This window comes from Myodes glareolus, chromosome 19, assembly GCF_982192425.1.
Source record: "Myodes glareolus chromosome 19, mMyoGla1.1, whole genome shotgun sequence".
NCBI lineage: Eukaryota > Metazoa > Chordata > Mammalia > Rodentia > Cricetidae > Myodes > Myodes glareolus.
The window spans coordinates 63028107-63050023 of record NC_142044.1 but is presented as its reverse complement, the minus strand read 5'-3'; the positions used below and the strand labels follow the sequence as shown (position 1 = coordinate 63050023).

The window sequence follows — 21917 nt, the reverse complement described above, 5'->3', positions numbered from 1 at the left end:
GGAAGAGACCCAGGGTTTTGGAAACACTAAGTTAGTGTTGTCTGCCATTGCACTAACAACCCAGCCCTTCTTTTCCTTCAACTTTTATTTTATTCTGTGAGTATGGATGTTTTGCTTACATTTATGTCCTTGTCCCATGTGCATACCCGAGCCATCTCTGCAGCCCCAAAGACTGTCTAATCTTTAAACATCCAGTTTTCGTGTCTTGCACGTGAATTGATTAGTATCCCCCGAATTGTTTAAAAACAGTGATGATAGTGATCTGAGGCACAGTTCGGTGGTAGAACATGTGTGCAGCATGTGTGTCTGTGTGCAGCATGTGTGAGGTACTGGGTTCCACCCCTACCTAGCACTACAGAATTTGTCTGTCTGTTTTCCAGACAGGGTTTCTCTGTGTAGCCCTGGCTGTCCTGGAGCTCACTCTGGAGAGCAGGCTGGCCTTGAACTCACAGAGGTCCGCCTGCCTCTGCCTCTTGAGCACCCCGGATTAAAGGCGTGCACCACCACCAACCACTCAGAAAATTATTCTTATATAGAAATTAGATAAAGGCCTTGTTTAACAAGTCATACCGCTTAGGAACTCAAAATGAGAAAGGAATGGAAGGAAACAGAACTCAGGTTTGCTATGGTAGCTTTGGGAACTATATGGATCTAATTCTTGACTTTTTTCAAGAAACAACATAACCAAACGATTAAAAGCCATCCAAAATACTGGGAAAGGGTATGAGACTCGGAACCTCTACATCATGCTGGATAGAATTGATCAATACCAGAAGAAGGTGATGCGGTTCTGGACAGACAAGCAGAAGCAGCTGGAGGAAAGGCGGAAGCAGTACCTGTGGTCCATGATGCAGCTCTTCAGCCAGGTAACCTTTCCTTCTGCTCCTTCTTTCCAGGGCGAGGTGAAGAAGTAAGGGTTGTTTTAGTTTGTTTGAGACACAATCTCTCTCCTATGCATCTATGGCTGCTTTGGAACCCACTATGTAGATCAGGCTGGCCTCAAATGCATAGAGATCTGCCTGGCTCTGCCTCCCAAGTGCTGGGATTAAAGGCGTGCACCATCATCATGCTCAACTCCAAGGAAATAAGTTTTGACAATCACGTTTACCTGGCTAGACTACAGGTAAAGTAGTCTAGAGTTTCCTGGGGCTGTTGTAACAGGTTATCAGAAGTTTATACTAGAAATAGCTGGACATTGTAGCCAGAGGCTACAGGGTGTGGTGGCTCACACCTGTCATCTCTGTACTTGGGAGGCTAAGGCAAAAGGATCACTGTTTGAGGCCAGCCTGGTCTACATAGATACTTCCAGGGTGGCCTTGGCTATATCCTGTCTTGTATATTTGCCCCCTCAAGAACCGGCAACAACAAAAATGAAAAAGAATCCTCTGTCATTGTTGCCGACAGCAAGAAATTATCTTATCTTCTAGAGGCAAGAAGTTTACGTAATCAAAGTGTCCCAGGGTTCACTGTCTCTGGAGGTTCTGGGAAGAGATCTGGTCCTTGCCCTCTCTTCGGGTGTAGCATCTGTTAGTTGGGGCTCCTTAGCTTGTAGCCCTGTAACTCCAGTTCTCACCTTCAGATGACTCTGGGGACAAATGGCAATGAATTTATTACACTCCTAATTAGACCAGGAGGCCCTCGTTTTGAGATTCTTAACTACATCTAAAAACTCTCTTTCCAAATAGGTCAGTCACAGATTCTGCTGGGCACGTCTACTCTAGCCATTCGCTCTATCTCACCACGACCTCAGAGTAACTCCCAAACCGGAGACAGGCATACTCCCTCGATGGCAACTTTCCGACGAGAGACACTTCAGCTAGGATTAAGAGTTCCTTTCCTAGTCAGGGGACCTGTCCCTCCAGATGGCCTCCTCTAATCACTGCTCTCTGGTTCTGGGTTGTTTTATTTTGAGCCAGAGTTTGTCAGTGTAGCCAGGCTGGCCTAGAACTAGAGTCGGTATTCCTGCCCCAGCTTCCCAGGCGCTGGGGTTCCAAGCATGTGCCATACACCTGGCTTCTGATCGTGACTGTCACTCTTTGCTCAGAGCGCGAAGAGGCCAGTTTTGAACCATGAGTTCTAGCACATCCGCATACCACCTTGGGGTTAGGTGGCCAGCCTTCTTGCCTGTCCAGCTGTCAGGTGGCCTGCCAGGGGCCTGCTTCTGAGGCTTCACTCTTGTTAGAGCTGTCAGGCGGCAAGCTCGGCCATCACAGTATTCTAATTCACACAAAATGGCCTTGGGTGGCATAAAATGGTTTTAAAGTTATGTTCCTTACAAATACTATTACTTTTTTTGTTTTGTTTTTGAGACTGGCTAGCCTGGAGCTTGCTATGTAGACTAAGGTGGTCTCCAACTCAAAGATCTTCCTACCTCCCAACTGTTGGAATTAAAAGGGTACACCACGACACCCAGTCCAGTTCTAATATTAAATACCACAAATTGGAATTCTAGAAACATTTTAATGCCTATATATCATTGTTTTTCTTTCATTAAAAAAGTTTTTTTTTTTGAGACAATTTCTCTGTGCATCTCTGGCTGTCCTGCAACTTGCTCACCAGGCTAACCTTGAACTCAGAGATCCACCTGCCTCTGCCTCCCGAGTGCTGGGATTACAGGTGTGTACCACCACTGCCTGACTCATTAATATTATTAATAGAGGTCAGACTGGGCTACATAATAAGTTCCAGATTATCCAAGATTTCATAATAATACCTTGTCTCAAAAAAAAGACAAAATAATTGGTTAATTTGCAAGCTTCACTCGCTTGCCTCTTTGCATAGGACAGACTTCTTCTGTTCATTGCCAGGTTAAAGTAAAATATTTTGAATTTTCCATAGCAATTATATTTTAAATATTATAGCTCTGTTAAACAAACAGCAAAAACACCTCTAATTTTGGTTTGGTAAATATGATAGTCTTTGTAGGTGGAGTAAGGAAGGTGGGGTGTCAGTAGCAACAGCAACCTGACAGGAATAATAACCGTGCCCCGGACATTTCAGAGGAGGGGCAGGCTCTAACGCAGCGATTCTCGGCTTGTGGGTGCGACCCCTTGAGCTGAATGCTACCTTCACATGGGTCACCTTCTTAGACTATCGGAAAATACAGAAATGGGTCACCTTAGACTATCGGAAAATACAGATGTGGGTCACCTTAGACTATCGGAAAATACAGATATTTTCATTATGATTCAAAACAGTAGCAAAATTAGAGCTATGAATAGAAATGAAAATAATTTTATGGTTGGGGGTCCCCACAACACGAGAAGCTGTATGAAAGACTGAGAACCCCCAGGCAAGAGTCAAGTGGTGATTATGGAAGTCAAGGCCTAAAGAAGGAAATGGTAAAGGGAGAGGGCTCTCTCTGGTCAGGGGTACAGAAGCAGACAGACAGCAAGTGCAAGCAAGGCCAGGCTGAGCTACATATATAGAGTTTCAGACCGTGGTCTCAGCTCCCCGGTCCGAAGGGAACCATGGCTGTGGATGTGTAGTTCCGCTGCTCCACTACTGTCTGGATTCAAAGCCAAACTTCCTAGCATTTCTGGCTTTTCCTGATGCTCCTCTTTACACTTCCTCCAGAGGCTGAGACATGAGAAATGTGCTTTCTTTTATGTATTTATTAACTTCTTGTTGATTTTGCTTCTAGATCGAAAAGGTGTTTAAACTAAATCTTAGCCAGCCTGTGCCCTTGGTCTCTGGCTTTAAGCAGACACCTGATTTTACCAAAATTCAACGGCCAGTCTTGGAGTTATTAATTGAAGACAACAAAAAGCCCAACATTTTCAAAACCTTTGGGTATGTAGCATTAAACTTTCATGGCATGGTATGTAGTATTAAACTTTCGGTACAAGTGATACACAATGTCTAATTTTTTTTAATTAAAACTATTTTAGTTCTACCCAAGGGCTTTCCTTTCCCACACTTACAATGTGGTACAAGAGTGTGGATGTACTTATTTCCTTAGTGAATTCAGCAAGGTGTATTGTTTCTTTTGTCTTGAGAAGAAACATTGTTTCGTTTGTGTAGCCTTGGCTGACCTGGAATGCGCAGACTCTCCCGACTCCGCCTCGTCTGGAATTAAAGCTACACGCCATCATGCCTGCTTTATTTACATATATTTCTACTTAAATATTTGGCATTTAATTTTGAGTTCTTTTTTTAAAAAATAAGTAAGATGACTTAGGTGATTTGGGTGCGCTCACTGGTCACACCTTTGGGTCTACGCTCCAGGACCCACACAGTGGAAGGAGACAACCAAAGCCACAGAGCTGTCCTCTGACCACCACCTCTCCCTCCCTCTGCCCCTCTTTCTCTTAATATAATAAAGGTTTTGTTTGCTTTTTTTTTTTTTTGAACGCTGCTGGACCAGAGGATGGCTTAGCCTTTGGTGAAGGCGCAGGCTGCCAAGCCTAACCATCCGGGTTTGATTCCTGGGACTTATTGGGGGAGAGAGCCGGACTGTCTGCCACAGGTGTCCTCTGACCTCCATGTGCACTCCATGGCTCACATGTTCCCACACACATACAAAATAAATAACATGTAAAAAAATGTTTGAAAAGCTGGTTCCTCCTAAGGAATAAATTATTTAAAGAATATCTAATAAGCTTTCAAGCACAGACGCGTTTCTTTGTCCTCCTTCCCTCTCTCCCTCCCGAAGGAGAAGACACATGGTCTGTGTATTCAGGAGGCTAAGAAGGAAGCTTGAAAGGAATGACTAGGTCATAGTGGTGCGTTCCCTTGTCTCTGTCTGCTGGTACAGCTGAGGCTCCCCGGGGCATGGGAGTACAGTTCATGGGTGGGGAAGAGGAGACGCGTGTTTCAACTGGTTGTGGCGATCAGAGGAGCTTCATCCCTTACCTCATGTGCTCTGACTCTCTTAGACAGCAGACTCAGATGGAGTCCATCTGGAACGCTGACCTGTCTTCTTCAAGCTACCCGATAATGGAGAAGACATCTTTGAATACTCTCTGGGCACAGCTGGGAGGGTACCCGGATATTCCCAAGCTGCTGCAGTTCGATATTCAGTGGACCTTCAGAAAAGCTCTTGCTTCCCTTCAGTCACAGTGAGTAAAGGTTTGGCTCCTCTGGTCCCCAGCTCTTTGATCCTACCTTCTGTCTTTCTAACTTGACTTTCTCTGTAGCACCAAGAAATTACCAAAGTAAGTATTTGGTGTAAGCTTAGTTTAGACTCACAAGATACTCCAAACTAATTCAGCACTGGCCAGTGTTTCTCTTTATAGACCTACAGAACTCATCATTTAATGGCCATCCAACAGTTATACTGGAAGCATAGCAAGGCTAGGGAGGAGTTCAGCTTGGAATTCCGTCCTGAGATTTCTTGCTGCTGGCACCAGGCAAAGCATGGTAGGGGATGTATTTTCCACACCATGATTCAATAACATGACTGTAAATGCAGCTGATGCTATCTGCCTGCTTCTCCAGTTACTGGGAGGCTGAAGTGGTAAACTCAACTGAGCTTGTGAGTTTGAGACCAGCCCTGGGCAACATAGTGAAGCCAGCAGTGATGGCACACACCTTCTCTGAGTTCAAGGCTAGCCTGATCTACGTAGCAAGTTCCAGGACAAACAGGGCTACAAGGTCAGAGAGACAGACAGGAAATACACAAAGTTTAGTGTGTAGGGGCACATGTGTAATCCCCCAAAGAGGTTAGTGTGGTGGCATGTGTGTAGTTCTGCACAGAGGTTAGTGTGGTGGTGTGTGTGTAATCTCTACACAGATGTTAGTGTGATGGCGTGTGTGTAATCTCTACATAGATGTTAGTGTGGTGGCATGTGTGTAGTCTCTGCACAAAGGTTAGTGTGGTAGCGTGTGTGTAGTCTCTGTGCAGAGGTTAGTGTGGTGGCGTGTGTGTAGTCTCTGTGCAGAGGTTAGTGTGGTAGCGTGTGTGTAGTCCCACACAGAACTTAGCTTAGTGGTGTGTGTGTAGTCCTGGCACTGGCGACTGGAGCAGAGCGGGGTGAGGCACTCACATGGCTCCATAGTTTCAGTTCTGTTGTACCACACTCTCATTTAAACCCCAGGAAGTTTCCCAGGGAAAGAGAGACAGTTTTGGAGTTGCTTACTTTTTTCAGGAGAGTTATTGAACATTCTAAACCAAAACTTTAGAAAATTGAACTTCTTTTCCTAGGGTAGCTCATAGGGGGTTATATTTGTTTTGTTAAATCCAAGTCCTGCAGTAGTGTTACTCATAAATATGTTCATTTATCAGATGGCAGTCACCATAAAATAAGACATTTAACATTATAAGGCTGGTATTACTCCTATAATCCCAGCATTTGGGAAGCTGAGGCAGGAGAATTTATAAGAGTTCAACGCCAGTCTGGGCTCCATAGCAAGACCGTGGCTGAAGAACATCAAACAGCGGAGCTCGGGATAGAGTGCTTGGAGGCCCTGGATTCAACCCTCGATACTGGGAAAGAAAATAGATTCTCTAATACAAGGCTGGAGATGTGTCTCAGTGGTAGAGTGCTTGCTAGTGTGTTCTGGGCCTTGGGTTCCATCTACAGCAGGGCAAAACAACAATAAATTAAATAATGTATGCAACATAAAGACGTGTCATAGCATGGAATTGTCCCAGCACTCAGCAAGCCGAGGTAGGAGGATCAAAACCCTGAGACCAGCTTTGGCTGCACAGTAAGATCGTGTCTCAAAGGCAAACACAGAGGCTGGAGAAATGGGTCAGTTGATACAGTGCCTGCCATGCCAATATAGAGCCTGAGTTCATGTTGGTGCCCCAGTGTTGGAAGAAGACTAATGGGAAAATTTACCTCCTTTCTCTCAAAGGGCAAATAATGGTGAATCAATCCCACACCAGTTAGGTTTTAAAGGGGGTATTTATTTTGGGGGGGTAAAACTTACATACACACAAACTGTCAGGAAAGTAGCCTAGTTGTTGGAGCAGGAGCCGGAACCAAGCACTGGAACCAAGAGGCTGAGCCGAGACTTTCCGCTCTTTTTTAAAGAGAAATATACCACGCCCCAGTGGGCTGGTATTTCAGTGGAAGGCACTCTCGCAGCACCTCTACCTTTTGTTTAAGTAAGAGAGTTCTAAGCCTACTACGAAATGATAGACAGTGAGTACAAACCTACAAAATTATATACAATAAGTACAAACATCCTATTCTAACTAGCTTAAGTCTTGTATAATAACTTGGCCAAGTCATGAGAGGAAAGTAGCTACCTTTATCTAGTCTTCAACCCCACAGAAGATCCGAGAAGGGAAATAATGTTACCTGAGTAATTAGAAAGTGCAATCAAAGAACTTCCAAAACATGCAACAAATCACAGAGACAACTGGCTACCTTGGCAATCACCAAAGACCTGTTTGCAGCGTTGAAACAACCAACTTTGACTAAGGCCTAGAATAACTGACAGATTATTTTTAACAGGCAAGAGATTTTTCAAAACCATCTTACCCTGTCTTGGCAAAATTTAACAGTTCTCTTTATCCATTTCCGGATTTTATCCATTTCCAGATTTTAACAGGCAAGAGATTTTTCAAAACCGTCTTACCCTGTCTTGGTAAGATTTGACAGTTCTGCTTATCCCTTTCCGAATACCGTGTATTTGTCAGTAGTTGAGGTATGGGCAGTTCCTTGCCCAGAGGCCAGTTTTGTCAAGAAGACAAGCTCCAAGTGGAGTGTCTTTGGTGCTCAACTATCTCTTGGGAATAGGTCCGTGTTGCCAGGAGTGATTGTGTCTCACTACACAGAACTCTAAGATTAAATTAAATGCCATTTTCTACAGCTCTTCGAAGAGGTTGAAGATTATTTATATATAATCTCTATGTATCTAAAGAACCTGATTAGTCTAACCATAAATATGACAGACATAGATGACTATTGATCTACAATTCTTAACATATATCTAACTTAAAGACTAAGAGAATAAACAACTGTGCAATAAATGAGGACAATGACCTCCAAACGTAAACAATAAATATCAATACATAAACAAAAAAGAGTATCTTAATCAGAGGTAGAAATGTACACTGCAATATGGTATACATATATCAATACAATATATATCAATACATAAAAATGTTTTAAACAGGTAGAAGCATGCATACATACAATATTCAATATAATTTAACTTTGTATCCATATACAAAAATCTATGCCGATGTAATTATCTATAAACAATAATTCACAAATACCATTATTATCTATCCAATTTTCCCTCTTTTTTTTTTCAAAAAGATCCCTGAGCTTATAAAATTCCTTTCTCAACTCTCAACCGTATACAAATTATAATCAATCCCTAAACATTGTTCCTAAACCTGAGAACAAACTTTGCTGAGAGAGGGGACATCGTCCTCTAGAATTACTTCCAGCTGTCATGGGGGTGAGGTTCTTTCTGGAGGATCCTGTGAAAGTAAAATGATGGTTAAATTTCAAGATCAATGCCTTTTAAAATTGCAAACAGTCTCTGAGTATTTTGTGGAGGTCTGGCCAGAATGTTGTACAAGATGTGCACCATTTCAGCTAACCAAGTTGGAATCATCTGTGCAGCTGATACCCGAAACAGGACTTGTAACACTATCAGTATTATGATGTCATATCAACCGAGTGGAGTTGTTGTTATGGGGGTCCCATCTTTTTCCTGGAAACTTCAAATGTCAGTGCAGGAAAAACTCATTGTTCATTGTGGAAAACTTAAACATTAATTATATAGACATATACAAACATACATTCAATGAAAGGTATGATAGATATATTCAATGAAAAGTATGATACATATGAAGAAAAGCAAAGATGTTTTCTAAACTCATATTTCTTTCTGTCTCATATCATGGCTCTTGACATAAGACAGAAACTCCAGAAACTCTGGATTTTTCTCTTAACAACAGGCTTGGAATTAGAGAGGGACCAAGCCAAGAGTCCAACTCCAAAACCAGCTCTATAAATTCAGAAATATGATTTAGTATATTCCAGAGCTTCATACTCACAGAACCTATTCAGTTTTCTTGATAGTCCATATTAGGTAGTTGGACCAATCTGTCAGTATTTTTCCATCTGTCAGTATTCAAACATCCAGGGTCCCTTGAATTTTTCAAAGACGAGTGTTTTCCTGTGGAGACAAGAACAGAACCCTGCCCCCATTCTATGTTTTTCTTGCTACCTGTACGGTCATCATCATTGTAGATGCTGTCATTTCTCCTTTCCAAGAGGTTTCTTCTCTTCAAATCTAACCTTTATTAATTTTGATGGTATCCACAATTTTTCTTCTCCTGTGGAAACAAGAGCAAGACCCCTTCTCCAACGTAGCACATCTCCTGGCTTCCATTGAGAGGTCAGCACATCCTTGATATAAACCGGTTGATTTAGTTCAGCAGACTTTTAAATTATCCACTGTCTTTCTGCCGCTGTTGTTCCCTTCTCATTAGCGTTAAGAAAATTCAAGGTTAATAAGGCATTATGTAATCTATTTCTGGGGGCATTTTCCACCCCTTTCTGTTTATTTAACATATCCTTTATAGTTCGATTTGATCTTTCTATGACTGCTTGACCTGTAGGATTGCATGGTATACCTGTAACATGCTTAATATTATAATAAGCAAAAAACTGTTTCATTTTCCTAGAGACATAAGCGGGACCATTATCTGTTTTCATTTGTGCAGGTATACCCATAATGGCCATAACTTCTAATAAATGTGTGATTACTGAGTCAGCTTTTTCTGAGCTTAAAGCAGTTGCCCACTGACAGCCTGAATAAGTGTCAATGGTGTGATGTACATATTTTAATTTTCCAAATTCTGCAAAGTGGAACACATCCATCTGCCAGATTTCATTCCTTTGAGTACCCTTCGGGTTAGTCCCTGCAGGTAGTGGTGTTTGGTTATATAAAGAGCAAGTAGGGCATCTCTTTACAATCTCCTTAGTTTGTTGCCATGTAATGGAAAACTCTTTCTTTAAACCTTTGCTATTGACGTGATTTTTTTAAATGAAATTCTGAGGCCTGCAACACGCTTCCAATCAATAATTGATCAATTTCTGCATTACCTTGTGCTAGAGGACCTGGAAGACCCATATGGGACCAGATGTGTGTTATGTACATCGGGCAAAACCTATTCCTGATAATGTCTTGTACCTGGATAAACAATGAAGTCAACTCTGTGTCATCTGGTATAAATTCAGCAGTTTCAATATGCAAGATGCTCTTTCTGCATATTGTGAATCTGTAACAATATTAAGAGGTTCTTTAAAATTCCTTAGCACCAAAAGAATGGCATATAATTCTGCCTTCTGGACAGAGGTATAAGTAAGGGCTTTGTTCCACCTTAATCAGTTCATCTGATTTGTTACCAGCCTTCCTGGATTGATTAGCATCAGTATAAAATGTACGGGCTCCAGTTATTGGAGCATCATGTACAATTCGAGGAAGAATCCCAGAAGTTCTCTTTATAAGGTTAAGTCTACCATTTTTTGAATAGTTGCTATTAATTTCTCCCAAAAAATTAGCACAAGCCCTTTGCCATGGTTCATTGTCTTCCCATAACTTTTTTATTTCATCAGTAGTGAAAGGCACTATAATTTCTGCTGGGTCTATACCTGCTAGTTGACGAAGTCTCAGTTTACCTTTTATAATTAATTCAGAGACCTTTTCTACATAAGTTTTCAATTTCTTTTACTTGGTTTGTGTGGTAAAAAGATCCATTCTAAAATAGTATCTTCCCTCTGCATTAAAATTCCCGTAGGAGAAATTCTGGAAGGCAATATGACTAGAATGCAACTAAGATGTGGATCCATCCTATCTACATGTGCCTCCTGTAATTTTTCCTCAACCATCGTCAGTTCATTTTCTGCTTCAGCTGTTAATTCTCGGGGACTATTCAAATCTTTGTCACTATCTAAGGTTTTGTTTAAATGAATTATTAGATCAGGTGTTATCCCAACAGCCGGTCGTAGACTGGAAATGTCTCCTAACAATCTCTGAAAATCATTAAGAGTCTGTAACCGGTCTCTCCTAATTTGTGCCTTTTGTGTCCTAATTTTCTGTAAACCTATTCTGTAACCTAGGTAATTAACAGAATCTCCTCTTTGAATCTTTTCAGGAGCAATTTGTAATCCCCATTTAGGCAAAATTATCTTTAATTCCTCAAACATTCTTTCTAAAGTATCTATGTTTGAATCGAATAGTAAAATGTCATCCATGTAATGGTATATTATAGATTTAGGAAATTGCTTACGTATTATGTCCAATGGCTGACTTACAAAGTATTGACACAGGCTGGGGCTATTGAGCATTCCCTGTGGGAGGACAGTCCACTGGTATCTCCTAGTAGGCTGGGAGTTATTATAAGTAGGCACTGTGAAGGCAAATTTTTCTCTATCCTTTTCTTGTAATGGTATGGTAAAGAAGCAATCCTTCAAGTCAATAACTATAAGAGGCCATCCTTTGGGTAACAGAGAAGGCAGAGGAAGTCCAGACTGTAGAGGTCCCATAGGTTGAATTACCTTGTTTACAGCCCTTAGATCTGTCACCATTCTCCATTTGCCAGATTTCTTTTTTACAACAAACACAGGAGAATTCCAAGGGCTAGTGGACTCCTCAATATGTCGAGCATCTAATTGCTCCTGTACCAATTGTTCTAAAGCCTGCAATTTATCTTCAGCTAAAGGCCATTGTTTAACCCATATTGGCTTTTCAGTTAGCCATTTTAAAGGTAGGGCTGTAGGTACCTCTAAAGGTTTGTTAGTTTGTTAGTTGTTCTGGTTTTTTTTCAAAGTTTATTAAATTATAAAAGTTTCCATTTCTGCCCTCCTCCCAATACCCTCCCACTCCCCCCACTCCCTCTCCTCTTCCTGTTAGTTGTTTTATGTTCTTGTACAGCCTGAATGTGACCTTTGTGCATAGTACTTTATTACATCCTTCCCAGAATCATGACTTCCCGAGACTGCAGGAATGTTAATCTGGGTATTCCATTGCTGTAGCAGGTCATGGCCCCATAAATTTATTGCAATATCAGCTACATATGGCCTTAACTTTCCTCTTTGACCCTCTGGCCCAATACAGTGAACCCATCTCGTGCTTTGTTTAACTCGAGATACGGTTCCAATTCCTAGTAATTGAACATCTGCCTCTTGAAGAGGCCAATTTGGATGCCAAGATTCTGGAGTGATGATACTCACATCTGCTCCTGTGTCCATCAAGCCAACAATCACAATTCCATTTATACATACTCTCAGCTTTGGTCTCTGATCATTTATAGAAGTTTGCCAAAATACACATTTCTTATTTCCTAATTGAATTTCTGACTTATCCTCCAAATTTGCATCATTTAGAACCTTATGATCTTGTACAGAAGCTTCTAGAGTTTTTAATTTTCCTGGTGTGACATGTCCTCCACGGTTACTGGGAATGACTGGGCCACTTTCGGCTTGGGGGCCTGCAAGAGGGCCCTCAGGGAGTTTCCCGATGGTATTGGGTTGCCTTGTCTGTCTGTTGTTGATCTGCATTCATTCGTCCAATGTCTTCCTTTACCACACCTCCTACATATACCTGAAGGCTGAGGTTTCCTATTTCTGCCATTCCCAGATGAAGTGTTATTCCTAGAAATACCTTGCCTGCAATCCATTTTTAGATGTCCAGATTTACCACAATTAAAACATTTGGCAGGTTGCTGTCCCCTCATCGCTTTGGAAATCGCTTCTCCTACCCAAGATTCGTCATCGTAATTAAAGGTCTAAAAATTCATAGTATGCTGGATCCATTCATCCATAGGTGCTGATCTAGACCTTAAAGGCCCAATTATCTTTTTGCAGTCTAAGTTTGCATTTTCAAAAGCCAGTGATTGAAGAATTAGTCGTCTAGCTTCTGGGTCTGTTATTCCTGTGTTCAGGGCCTTAATTAATCTTTGCAAAAAGTCAGTATAGGGTTCTCCCTGTCCCTGCCTAACCCTAGTATATGACTCTACCTTTCTTCCTGGCTCTGGTAATCTACCCCAGGCATTTAAACCTGCCTTGTGGCACAGAGACAATATACTTCATCATCATATAGAGCTTGGACCTGTGGATCAGCGTAAGCTCCTACGCCAAGAATTTGATCCTGTGAAACCTCCACACCTTTTGTTCTTCCTTGCTGTTCCATGTGTTTGGATTCTTCCTTGAAATAAACTCCAAACATCAAGGAAGGTTCATCTTCGAGGACTGCTGAAGCTAACTGTGAGAAATCGTGGGGGATAGCCCTGACATTAGAAGCCCAAGTCCTTATCATTTCCTTAACAAATGTAGAGTGCAAGCCATAATTAACAACAGCTTGCTTAATTTCCTTTAGGTCATTCATTCCTACTGGCATCCATCTAGATTCTTTGGCTCCCTTTGAGCCTTTAGAAGTTGATGCTTTGTCAGAATAAATTACAGGGTATGTCGCTAAAACCCTGGGTAAGCCAGTTCTAACAGGTGGTGGTGGCATTGTTTCCTGCCCTTGTGTCTTCTCACCCGGATCATCAGTTCCAATAATTTTTTCAATCATTTCAAATCTTTGTATCATCATCTCTCTTAAATCCTGAATCTCCTGACCTGCGTGTGTTTCTAGTGGTTTCACTAATGTATCAATTTTTTGGTCCCCATTCTTCACTTGTGATTCTAAGGTCTTAATGGTTTCTTTCAAAGATAACATCTCCTCCTTGAACTTCCCCTGGATATCATGTAAATTGCCATCCTGGAGGTATATTCTGTCTGTTACCTTATCAACACTCTCTGATAACTTTTCAAAGTCAAATTCAACAGCTTGGATCCTTTCAGGTAATTTCCTAGTACCCTTAGATAAGGAGTCAATTTTGCCTATCATAGTATTAATCCTATCAATTAATGCCACATATTTCCACAATGATATAACATTAAGAAGGAAACTAAAACCTAATAACCAGTAAATCGAGGTACCGCCATAGGCATATAGGCCACTTGTGATTTCTACCAAAGTGGCAGCAAAAGCTGCAGCTAGAGTCCCATTAAAAAAGAAACCTGCCATTTTACCTGTCAGTCACCAGATGGGGATGTCTCTGAGTCGTTACTGGAACCACTGTAGGCCTCACGACAAATCCTGTTTTAAAATCTGCTCTGTTATTTGTTTTAAAACTGGGGAAAATGAGTCAATTGAGAGGTCAGATGTACACAGAGAGGAAATCCAGAGGCCAGGCACAGAGTACAAAAGGTCAGAGAGCTTCTAGTGGCCAAAAACAAGGCAGCCTGGCCTACCCCGGCCGGGCTCTCCTGCCCTGCCTCTCTGTTCAACCCGATGAAGAGGGTTGTGACACAGCCACTGCGCTGTTGCTAAAGAGGCCTAGTGCTTTGGGCCCCGTGTCCCTGTGCTGGGATTAAGGGTCAAGCTGCTTGCAGCGCTCCCAATCAGTTATAGCGGATGGCGGGGATTTCAAACAGCATTGCTGGAACTTCAAAGGGAGCTTGTGCTGTGAGCTCTGTGACTCACGTTGCAAGGGAAAAGTTAAAATCCGTGCAGAACAGATCAAAGTAGGCCGGCAGAGACTGTCCAAACCTATGTATCCCGGGAGGCGTGGAGGTTATGGTTGAGGGAGGGCTCATGCCAAGCCGAGCTGGCCAAGCCGAGCTGGCAGCAGGCAGCCAAGCCAGAGGCCGGCAGCTGAGCCAGGGGATGGGGGGTGTGGAGTGGTTCTTAAACCAAACGCCAAATAATGGTGAATCAATCCCACACCAGTTAGGTTTTAAAGGGGTATTTATTTTGGGGGGGTAAAACTTACATACACACAAACCATCAGGAAAGTAGCCTAGTTGCTGGAGCAGGAGCCGGAACCAAGCACCGGAACCAAGAGGCTGAGCCGAGACTTTCCACTCTTTTTTAAAGAGAAATATACCACGTCCCAGTGGGCTGGTATTTCAGCGGCTATTGGCTGAAGGAGTGGAAGGCACTCCCGCAGCAGGCAAGATCTGAGTATCACAGAGTCCTGGTGAAAGAAACATCCAGAAATATGACTTATCTGTCTAAAAAGATGTATAATCTACATTGCTATTAGATTGTTCTGACAAGAAAATTAGGGGATTCCTCCTTTAAACAAAACAGAAACAACCTAGTTTGGGTCCCTAGCACACATGTAAAAATCCTGGGCATGGTACCACATGTGTGTAACCCCAGCACTGAGAGGATGGGAAGAGACAGGCAGATCAACCAGCCTATGAATCGCTGAGCTCCAGGCTCAGTGAGAGACGTTGTGTCAAGTGAGGTGGCAAATGATCAAGGAAGACACCTGGTTGTCACTCTCTGACTCCACATGCACACACATAGCACACACAGAAAATACATTAAAAACTTTAAAAAAGCAAACCAAAGTCATATACATGACAAGTGTATGTACACACACACACACACACATATGCAGAGAGAAAGTGACATATGTATTAGAGTGCACATATGTGAAGAAAAGGAGCCAGCTAGACATGATTCCCATGTTTCCATTATTTGGGAGTAGAGGCAGGAGGATTAGTACTCCAGGTCATCCTCTGCAGCGTAGTAAGTTCAAGGCCTGCTAGTGTTGATTTTAGAATCCCCTAGGAGGTAGTGAGGCCCATCTTGGGGTTCTTTGTGTGAGGTATTGCCAGGAAGAATTTGCTGAGTAGAAGCGACTCTCTCTCTCTCTCTATTTTTCCTGTCAGGTATTTTGGTTCCAGCCTCAGGAAGTAACTAACTAAAACAATTAAAATGGTAGAGAGTGGAGGAGAAAGGGAGGGAAGGGGGGAGGGAAGGAGAGTGGGCTGAGACAACGCAGGCTTATAGGGTGTGGAGCATGCACATGGGGAAAAGGGGGACAAGTGGTGACAGTCACATTGGCCTTAAGTGATGAAGGTGATTGAAGGTGGGGGCACCTGTTTCTGGAATGTGGGTGGTTCCCGGTTGACTAATACTCAGACATTAGAACATTTGACTCCCAGTTAGTGGTGCTTTGGGGACAGGTTTAGGAGCTGTAGAGGAAGTAAGTCAGTGGGGGCGGGCTTTGAGGGTTTATAGCCTGCCCCTACTTCCTGTCCTCACTCTGTTTCATGCTTGTGGTAAAGGATGTGATTGCTAGGCTTCCTGTTCCTACTGTCATTCTTGCCTCTTGCTTCTATGCCTCCTTACTGGGATGGACTCAGCCCTCTGGAACCATAAACCCTTTTATAAGTAAAGGCTTCCTTTTGTAAGTTGTCTTGGTCATGGTGTTTTATCACAGAAACATCCAAGTAATAAATTCAGAGGAAGCTGGCACCAGACAGCGGGCTACTGCTGTGGAGAACCTGGCCAAGTTTGTTTGGTTTTGGATTTTATTGTTTTGATGAATGTATAAGGCTTTGGAATTTTGGACTTTAAAAACAACTAAGCACTGTAAACACAGCTTAAAGAACCACTCCAGTGAGACCTTGGAAGACAGCAGTGCTGAGAGCAACGTGGACTTTGGAGGCCCAGTGCAAGAGGTGTCTGAGGGGAACAATATTGGTCACTGGGAAAGAGGTCACACCTGTGATATTTTCACAAAGAACCTAGATGTCTTCTGCCCTTTCCGAACAACTTGCCCGAGGTTAAATTAAAAACCAATGGACTCATTTCTTTGGCAAAGAAGGAACTTCAGGACAGCATAATGTTGAAACTGTGGCATGGCCGTTACTGATTTCCCTTACGCCAGTCTCCACTGAAAAAGAGCAAGCAGAGCAGAAGAAAACCAAACTGCACAGTCTGGAGAGGAGAGGCTGCAGCCAGGGCTCCCGGCAGAGGCTGCAATTATTAAGGAGATTGGCAGCACTAAGAAGGGGAGGCCTGCTCTGCACTGGAACAAAGGGAAGGCTTCACCAGGGCAAGACCCCATTTAGCTAAGCTTCTGACTTATGAAAGAGAGCATAAGGCATCTTTTGCTCCTAGAAGTCAATCAACTGAGTCAAAAAGCTGCCGCTAATGTGGGTCAAGGGGATGTGGCTCCAACCCCAGCTGGTGGCTGAACTTAGTAATGTTGTCCACGTGTGTTGGCTTTAGAGCCATGAAGATGGAAGACCTAGGGGGTCATGGACAAGTCACAGACATGCATCCTTCTCCGTTAGTCTTTGTTTGCTTGTTTGGAGACAGGGTCTCTTATTGCTGCAAAACCCTAACAGTGATCCTAGTTGTTTTAACTTTGTGGTCAGAGGTGGGCCTGTGGCACCCATGTGTAATTCACGCGTAATCTTATAGTTCAAGAGGCTGAAGGATATGAGTTCCGAGACAACATAGTAAGATCTAGCAGTGAGGGAACAGGGAAGGGAGGAGAATAGAGGAGAGGAGAAGGGAAAGGATAGGAGAGGGGAGGAGGAGAAGAAAGGAGGGGAGGGGAGGAGGAGGAGATGGGAGAGGGAAAAAGAGGAGGGGAGAGGGGAGGAGATGAGAGGAAAAGAGAGGAGAGGAGAGAGGAGGGGAGGGGAGGGAGGGGAGAAAAGGGGAGGAAGAAATGGGAGAGGGAAGGAGAGGAGGGAAAAGGGGAGGGGAGGGGAGGGGAGAGAGGAGGAGAGGGAAGGGGAGAGGGAAAGAGGAGAAGAAAGGAGGGAAGGGGAGAGGAGATGGGAGAGGGAAGGAGAGGAGGGGAGAGGGGAGGGGATGAGCAGAGAGGAGAGGGGAGAGAAGGGGAGGGGAGGGGAGGAGGAGATTTGGAAAGAGACCAGTACAGTAGCACACGCCTGTGATTCTGTCCTTTTGTGCAATGGTTCTCAATCTTCCTAAGGCTGCCACCTCTTTCTCCTGCTGCCTGTTCCCCCATTGTGGTGACCTCAACCGTGCAATTATTTCGTTCCTACATCATAACTGTAATTTTGCTACTATTATGAATTGTATTGCAAATATCTGTGTTTTCCAATTGTCTTAGATGACCCCTGTGAAAGGGTCATTCAACCTCAAAGAGGCCATAATCCCCAGGCTGAGAGCCACTGCTTTAGTAGGTAGGTGTAGGCAGGAGGGTCCGGAATTCAAGGCCACTTGCAGCGACGTGGAGATCTCGAGGCCATCCTGAGCAACGCCAGATCCCGTCTCAAGAAAACAAACAAAAATTAAGATGAAGGAGAAAGAGAAGGATTGATTTCCGGTCCAATGGCTGCTAATCTCTGCCATGTCCAACACATCGGTCTCTTCAAACAGTGGTTTGGCCTTTTTTCGGTCAAAGTGCAGCCATGGTGTGACCAGAGAAAGAAAGTCTAGCGGAGACGTCGTGCATGCGTGGTGGTGAAGTGGGGAGGAGGCCCTTCACAGCCTGTCTTTGTCGAGTCTGTCCCCCAAACTGTGAACCCCATCCGTGCTTCCTGGGTTTTGCTCTTGTTTGGTTTCCCTACTTAGATGGGACTGGAGACGGGGAAGCTGCAGTTGGGGCTGCCTCTCCCTCAGGTGGTCTGAGCTCAGGAAAACAGTTCTTCAGGGGAAGACCTGGAGAAGAAGCCTATTCTGGCTCTTTTTAAATGACCGTTTTTTAGCCTCCCAGTGGCAGCACGAAGACAGAAGGGAAGGTGGCAGCTGTCTGGGCCCCGCCCTGGTGCCCAATGGTTTCTGCTCTGTTAAGTTGTGATTTTTCCATCTCTCCAGTGTGGGCAACACAGGTTGCCCTGTGCCCTCCTCATTTCAATTCCTCATTTCTCCTGATCTCTATCCGTCTTTTCAGGTTTTTACTTGTTAGATGGGAACACTCACTTTTATTTGTGTTGTGAGTTCTGAAACAGAGTAGCCCAGGCTGTCCTAAAACTTGCTAACCTGCCAAGTGCTGGAATAACAGGCGTAAGCCGCCATGCCCGGCGTACAGCAATCGTTCATGCTCACACACAGGTATGTGCACAGACACACTCATATAGGCACATTTGTAATGAAAAAAATGCATCTTAATTGGGCCAGAATTACTGTCTCTCTTGACTGTTTGCCACCGCCAACCAGACTGCAGCGGGTGTTAGGAGAGACTCGGTTAGCAATGGCTGCTCTTCAGATAAACCTTCTTTGTCATGCATGGTCACTACACCAAGCTAAGGGCACACTTTTAAAGCTTCTTTTGTTTCACTAAGCATACATCTTTGACATTTACCATGTTAATAAACATGGGGCTGGTAAGATGGCCCAGCAGACAAAGGCCTTCAAGACCTGTGTTCCAACCTCCAGTCTCACAGGGCTGGAATGGGAACTAACTCGCAAAATTTGTCCTCTGGCCTCCATGTGAGCACCACAGTGTTCTCTCTCTAATTTCTTTCTTTCTTCCTTCCTTTCTTTCTTTCTTTCTTTCTTTCTTTCTTTCTTTCTTCTTTCTTTCTTTTTGTTTTGTTTTTCAAGACAAGATTTCTCTGTGTAGCCCTGACTGTCCTTGAACTCACTCTCCTGCCTCTGCCTTCTGAGTGATGGGTGGGATTAAAGGCATGTGCAACCGCTGCCTAACTCATAATTTAAAAATTAAATGTATTTAATTAAAATTAAATGTATAATTTAAAAATTAAACACATCATCATTTTATTGGTTATGACTTACATTGTATAGATATGTTAGTTATTGAACCATTCTGATAGAGATTAAGGCATTTTCAACATTCCAAATAATTCTGCACCAAGTATTTTCGCACATCTCAATGTTTATATGCTTGCTTCCCTGTAGTGATGTCATTAAAATAACAGTTTCTTCTTGATGGAAAATGTGGAAAATGTTGGCTAGTCCATTCCCTGAAGTGACAGCCGTGTTATAGCTTAGGTAGGGTAACATCTGGTGGTAAGTCCGTTCCCTGGAGTGACAGCCGTGTTCTAGCTTAGGTAAGGTAATGTCTGCAATGGATAATAAGCTCACATCAAGCCCTATCCTCCTGGATGTGTGTAATGCCTCTTGTGACCCCATAGCAATGGATGATGTCCCAGTTTCCTGGTTTACTCTATGAGCTCTGGACTTATTTTTTCTGTGACACACCATCCACCTCTATTCCTATGGATGTGTTTAAGACCTGTTAGTAATATAATTATCACTGTAATGTAATATAATTAATTATCTTATCTTGTTTCCAGGTCTAAGAAGATTCCCAAGTGACTACAAAACTAAAGACCAGTTAAAGAAAGCAAAAGCCTATTTTCTGTCTTTCATGGCTATAAATTGTTGTGTTTACTCTTTGCTTTCTGTGTTGCCTGTTGTCTGAAGCTAGGCACAGTGGCACAGACCTGTAATCTCAGTATTTTAGAGAGGGTCAGGAGTTCAAAGTCATCCTTGACTGTTTAGTAAGTTCAAGGCTAGCTGGAATGCCTGAACTTGTGTCCAAAAGAAAAAGAAAAAGGTAGGAAAGGGAGTGGCTAGAGAGACAGCTCCATGGTTAAGAGTATTTGTTGCTCTTGAGAGAAACCCGGTTCAGTTCTCGGCTCTCACCTGGTGACTCATACCCTTAACTCTGGTTCCAGGGAATTCAATGACTTCTGACTGCCACAGGCCCCACACAGTCACACGGTACACATACATTCACCCAGGCGAAACACTCATATCCATATAATAAAATAAAATTTAAAACATTGTAAAGAGGGGCTGGAGAGATGGCTTAGTGGTTAAGAGCACTGACTGCTCTTTAAGAGTCCCTGAGTTCAATTCCCAGCAACCACATGGTGACTCAGTCATCTATAATGTAGACCTGGCGCCCCCTTCTGACATGCGGGCACACATGGAAGGAATGATGTACACAAAATAATAATAATAATAAAAAAAAACTTTGTAAAGAGTGAGGTGGATTTGGCTCAGCAGTATATCACTTGCCTGGCAAAAATCAAAAAAGATTAGTGCTTCAGTTCAGTAGAGTTTGGTAGAGTTTGCTCAGCGTGTACACTGAGCTCCATCCCCAGAGGCACATCAGATCGGGCACAGCTGTGCCCTCTGGACTCCATCCCAGAAGCACAATAGACCAGGCATGGCTGTACCCTCTGGTAACCAGCATTCGTGGGAGGAGACAGAAGAGTCACCAGAAGTCTAGAGTCATCCTGGTACACATCCAGCTCATGGCCAGCCTGTGCTGCATCAGAACCTGTCGAGAGATGGGGTGGGGGCCGAAGCAGGCCCAGTGGCTTGGAGTACTGCCTGTTCTCTCTGTTTGCTAAGTACTAGTTGGTGGCTATTTGAGAACAAGGTGGCTCACAACCACCTGTAACTCTAAATCCCAAGTTCCAGGGATATGGTAGATACTCCCTTCTGACTTTCTCGGGCACTCACATGGTACACACACAAACATACAGGCAAAATGTTCATATAACCAAAAGTAAAATAAAAAATTATAAAATCATTTCTGTTCTATATCACTGGAAACACAACTTCACCACACTCTGGGATAGGCTGAGCCACGACGAGGACATTATTATGGGCCCCTGACATAAGACAATAGTCAATGCCCCAAGTTCATGCCCAAACGTGTAAGAAGTAGGGCTGGGAGGTGGCTCAGGGGCTAGAGTGCTGGCTGTGAAAGCAAGAGGACCTGAGTTCAAATCCCCAGCACTCACATGATTAGCAGGCATGGCTGTGAGTGACTCTATCCTCAAAACTGGGGAGTGAGGAGGAGAAAGGACCATGCCAGCAGCTCACTGAGCAGCCAGTCCAGCTAACAGTGCATTACAGGGTCAACGAGAGACCCTGACTCAAAAAAATAAGGTGGGGACAGACAGAAGAAACATCACAAATCTACCTCTCTTCTTGTCTTCACATGTGTGCACACAGGCATGTGTACTGGCACACACATGTACCCATACAACATGCATGCACACACATCATACACATGAAAAGGAAAGAAAAATAAATGGGAAAACAAAAGGTCCTAGAGAACCAGAGTGGCACAGAGGACGGTCAGGCTTCATACATGGGATGGCACACAGGACGGCCAGGCTTCACCCATGGGAAGGCACACAGGACGGCCAGGCTTCACCCATGGGATGGCACAGAGGACGGCCAGGCTT

General features: G+C 43.5%; 1 protein-coding gene across 1 annotated transcript in view; it reads left to right on the top strand.

Moving 5' to 3' along the window:
- The window catches only part of Fam186a (family with sequence similarity 186 member A), a 66742-nt gene extending 45489 nt beyond the window's left edge, over window positions 1-21253 (top strand). Inside the window, exons 5-8 of the mRNA XM_087899284.1 lie at window positions 674-866; window positions 3644-3792; window positions 4878-5060; window positions 20004-21253. Coding sequence (XP_087755410.1) covers window positions 674-866; window positions 3644-3792; window positions 4878-5060; window positions 20004-20025 — 547 coding nt within the window. The 3' untranslated portion in view covers window positions 20026-21253. The remainder of the gene's footprint in view (window positions 1-673; window positions 867-3643; window positions 3793-4877; window positions 5061-20003) is intronic.
- The last annotated feature ends 664 nt before the right edge of the window (window positions 21254-21917 follow it).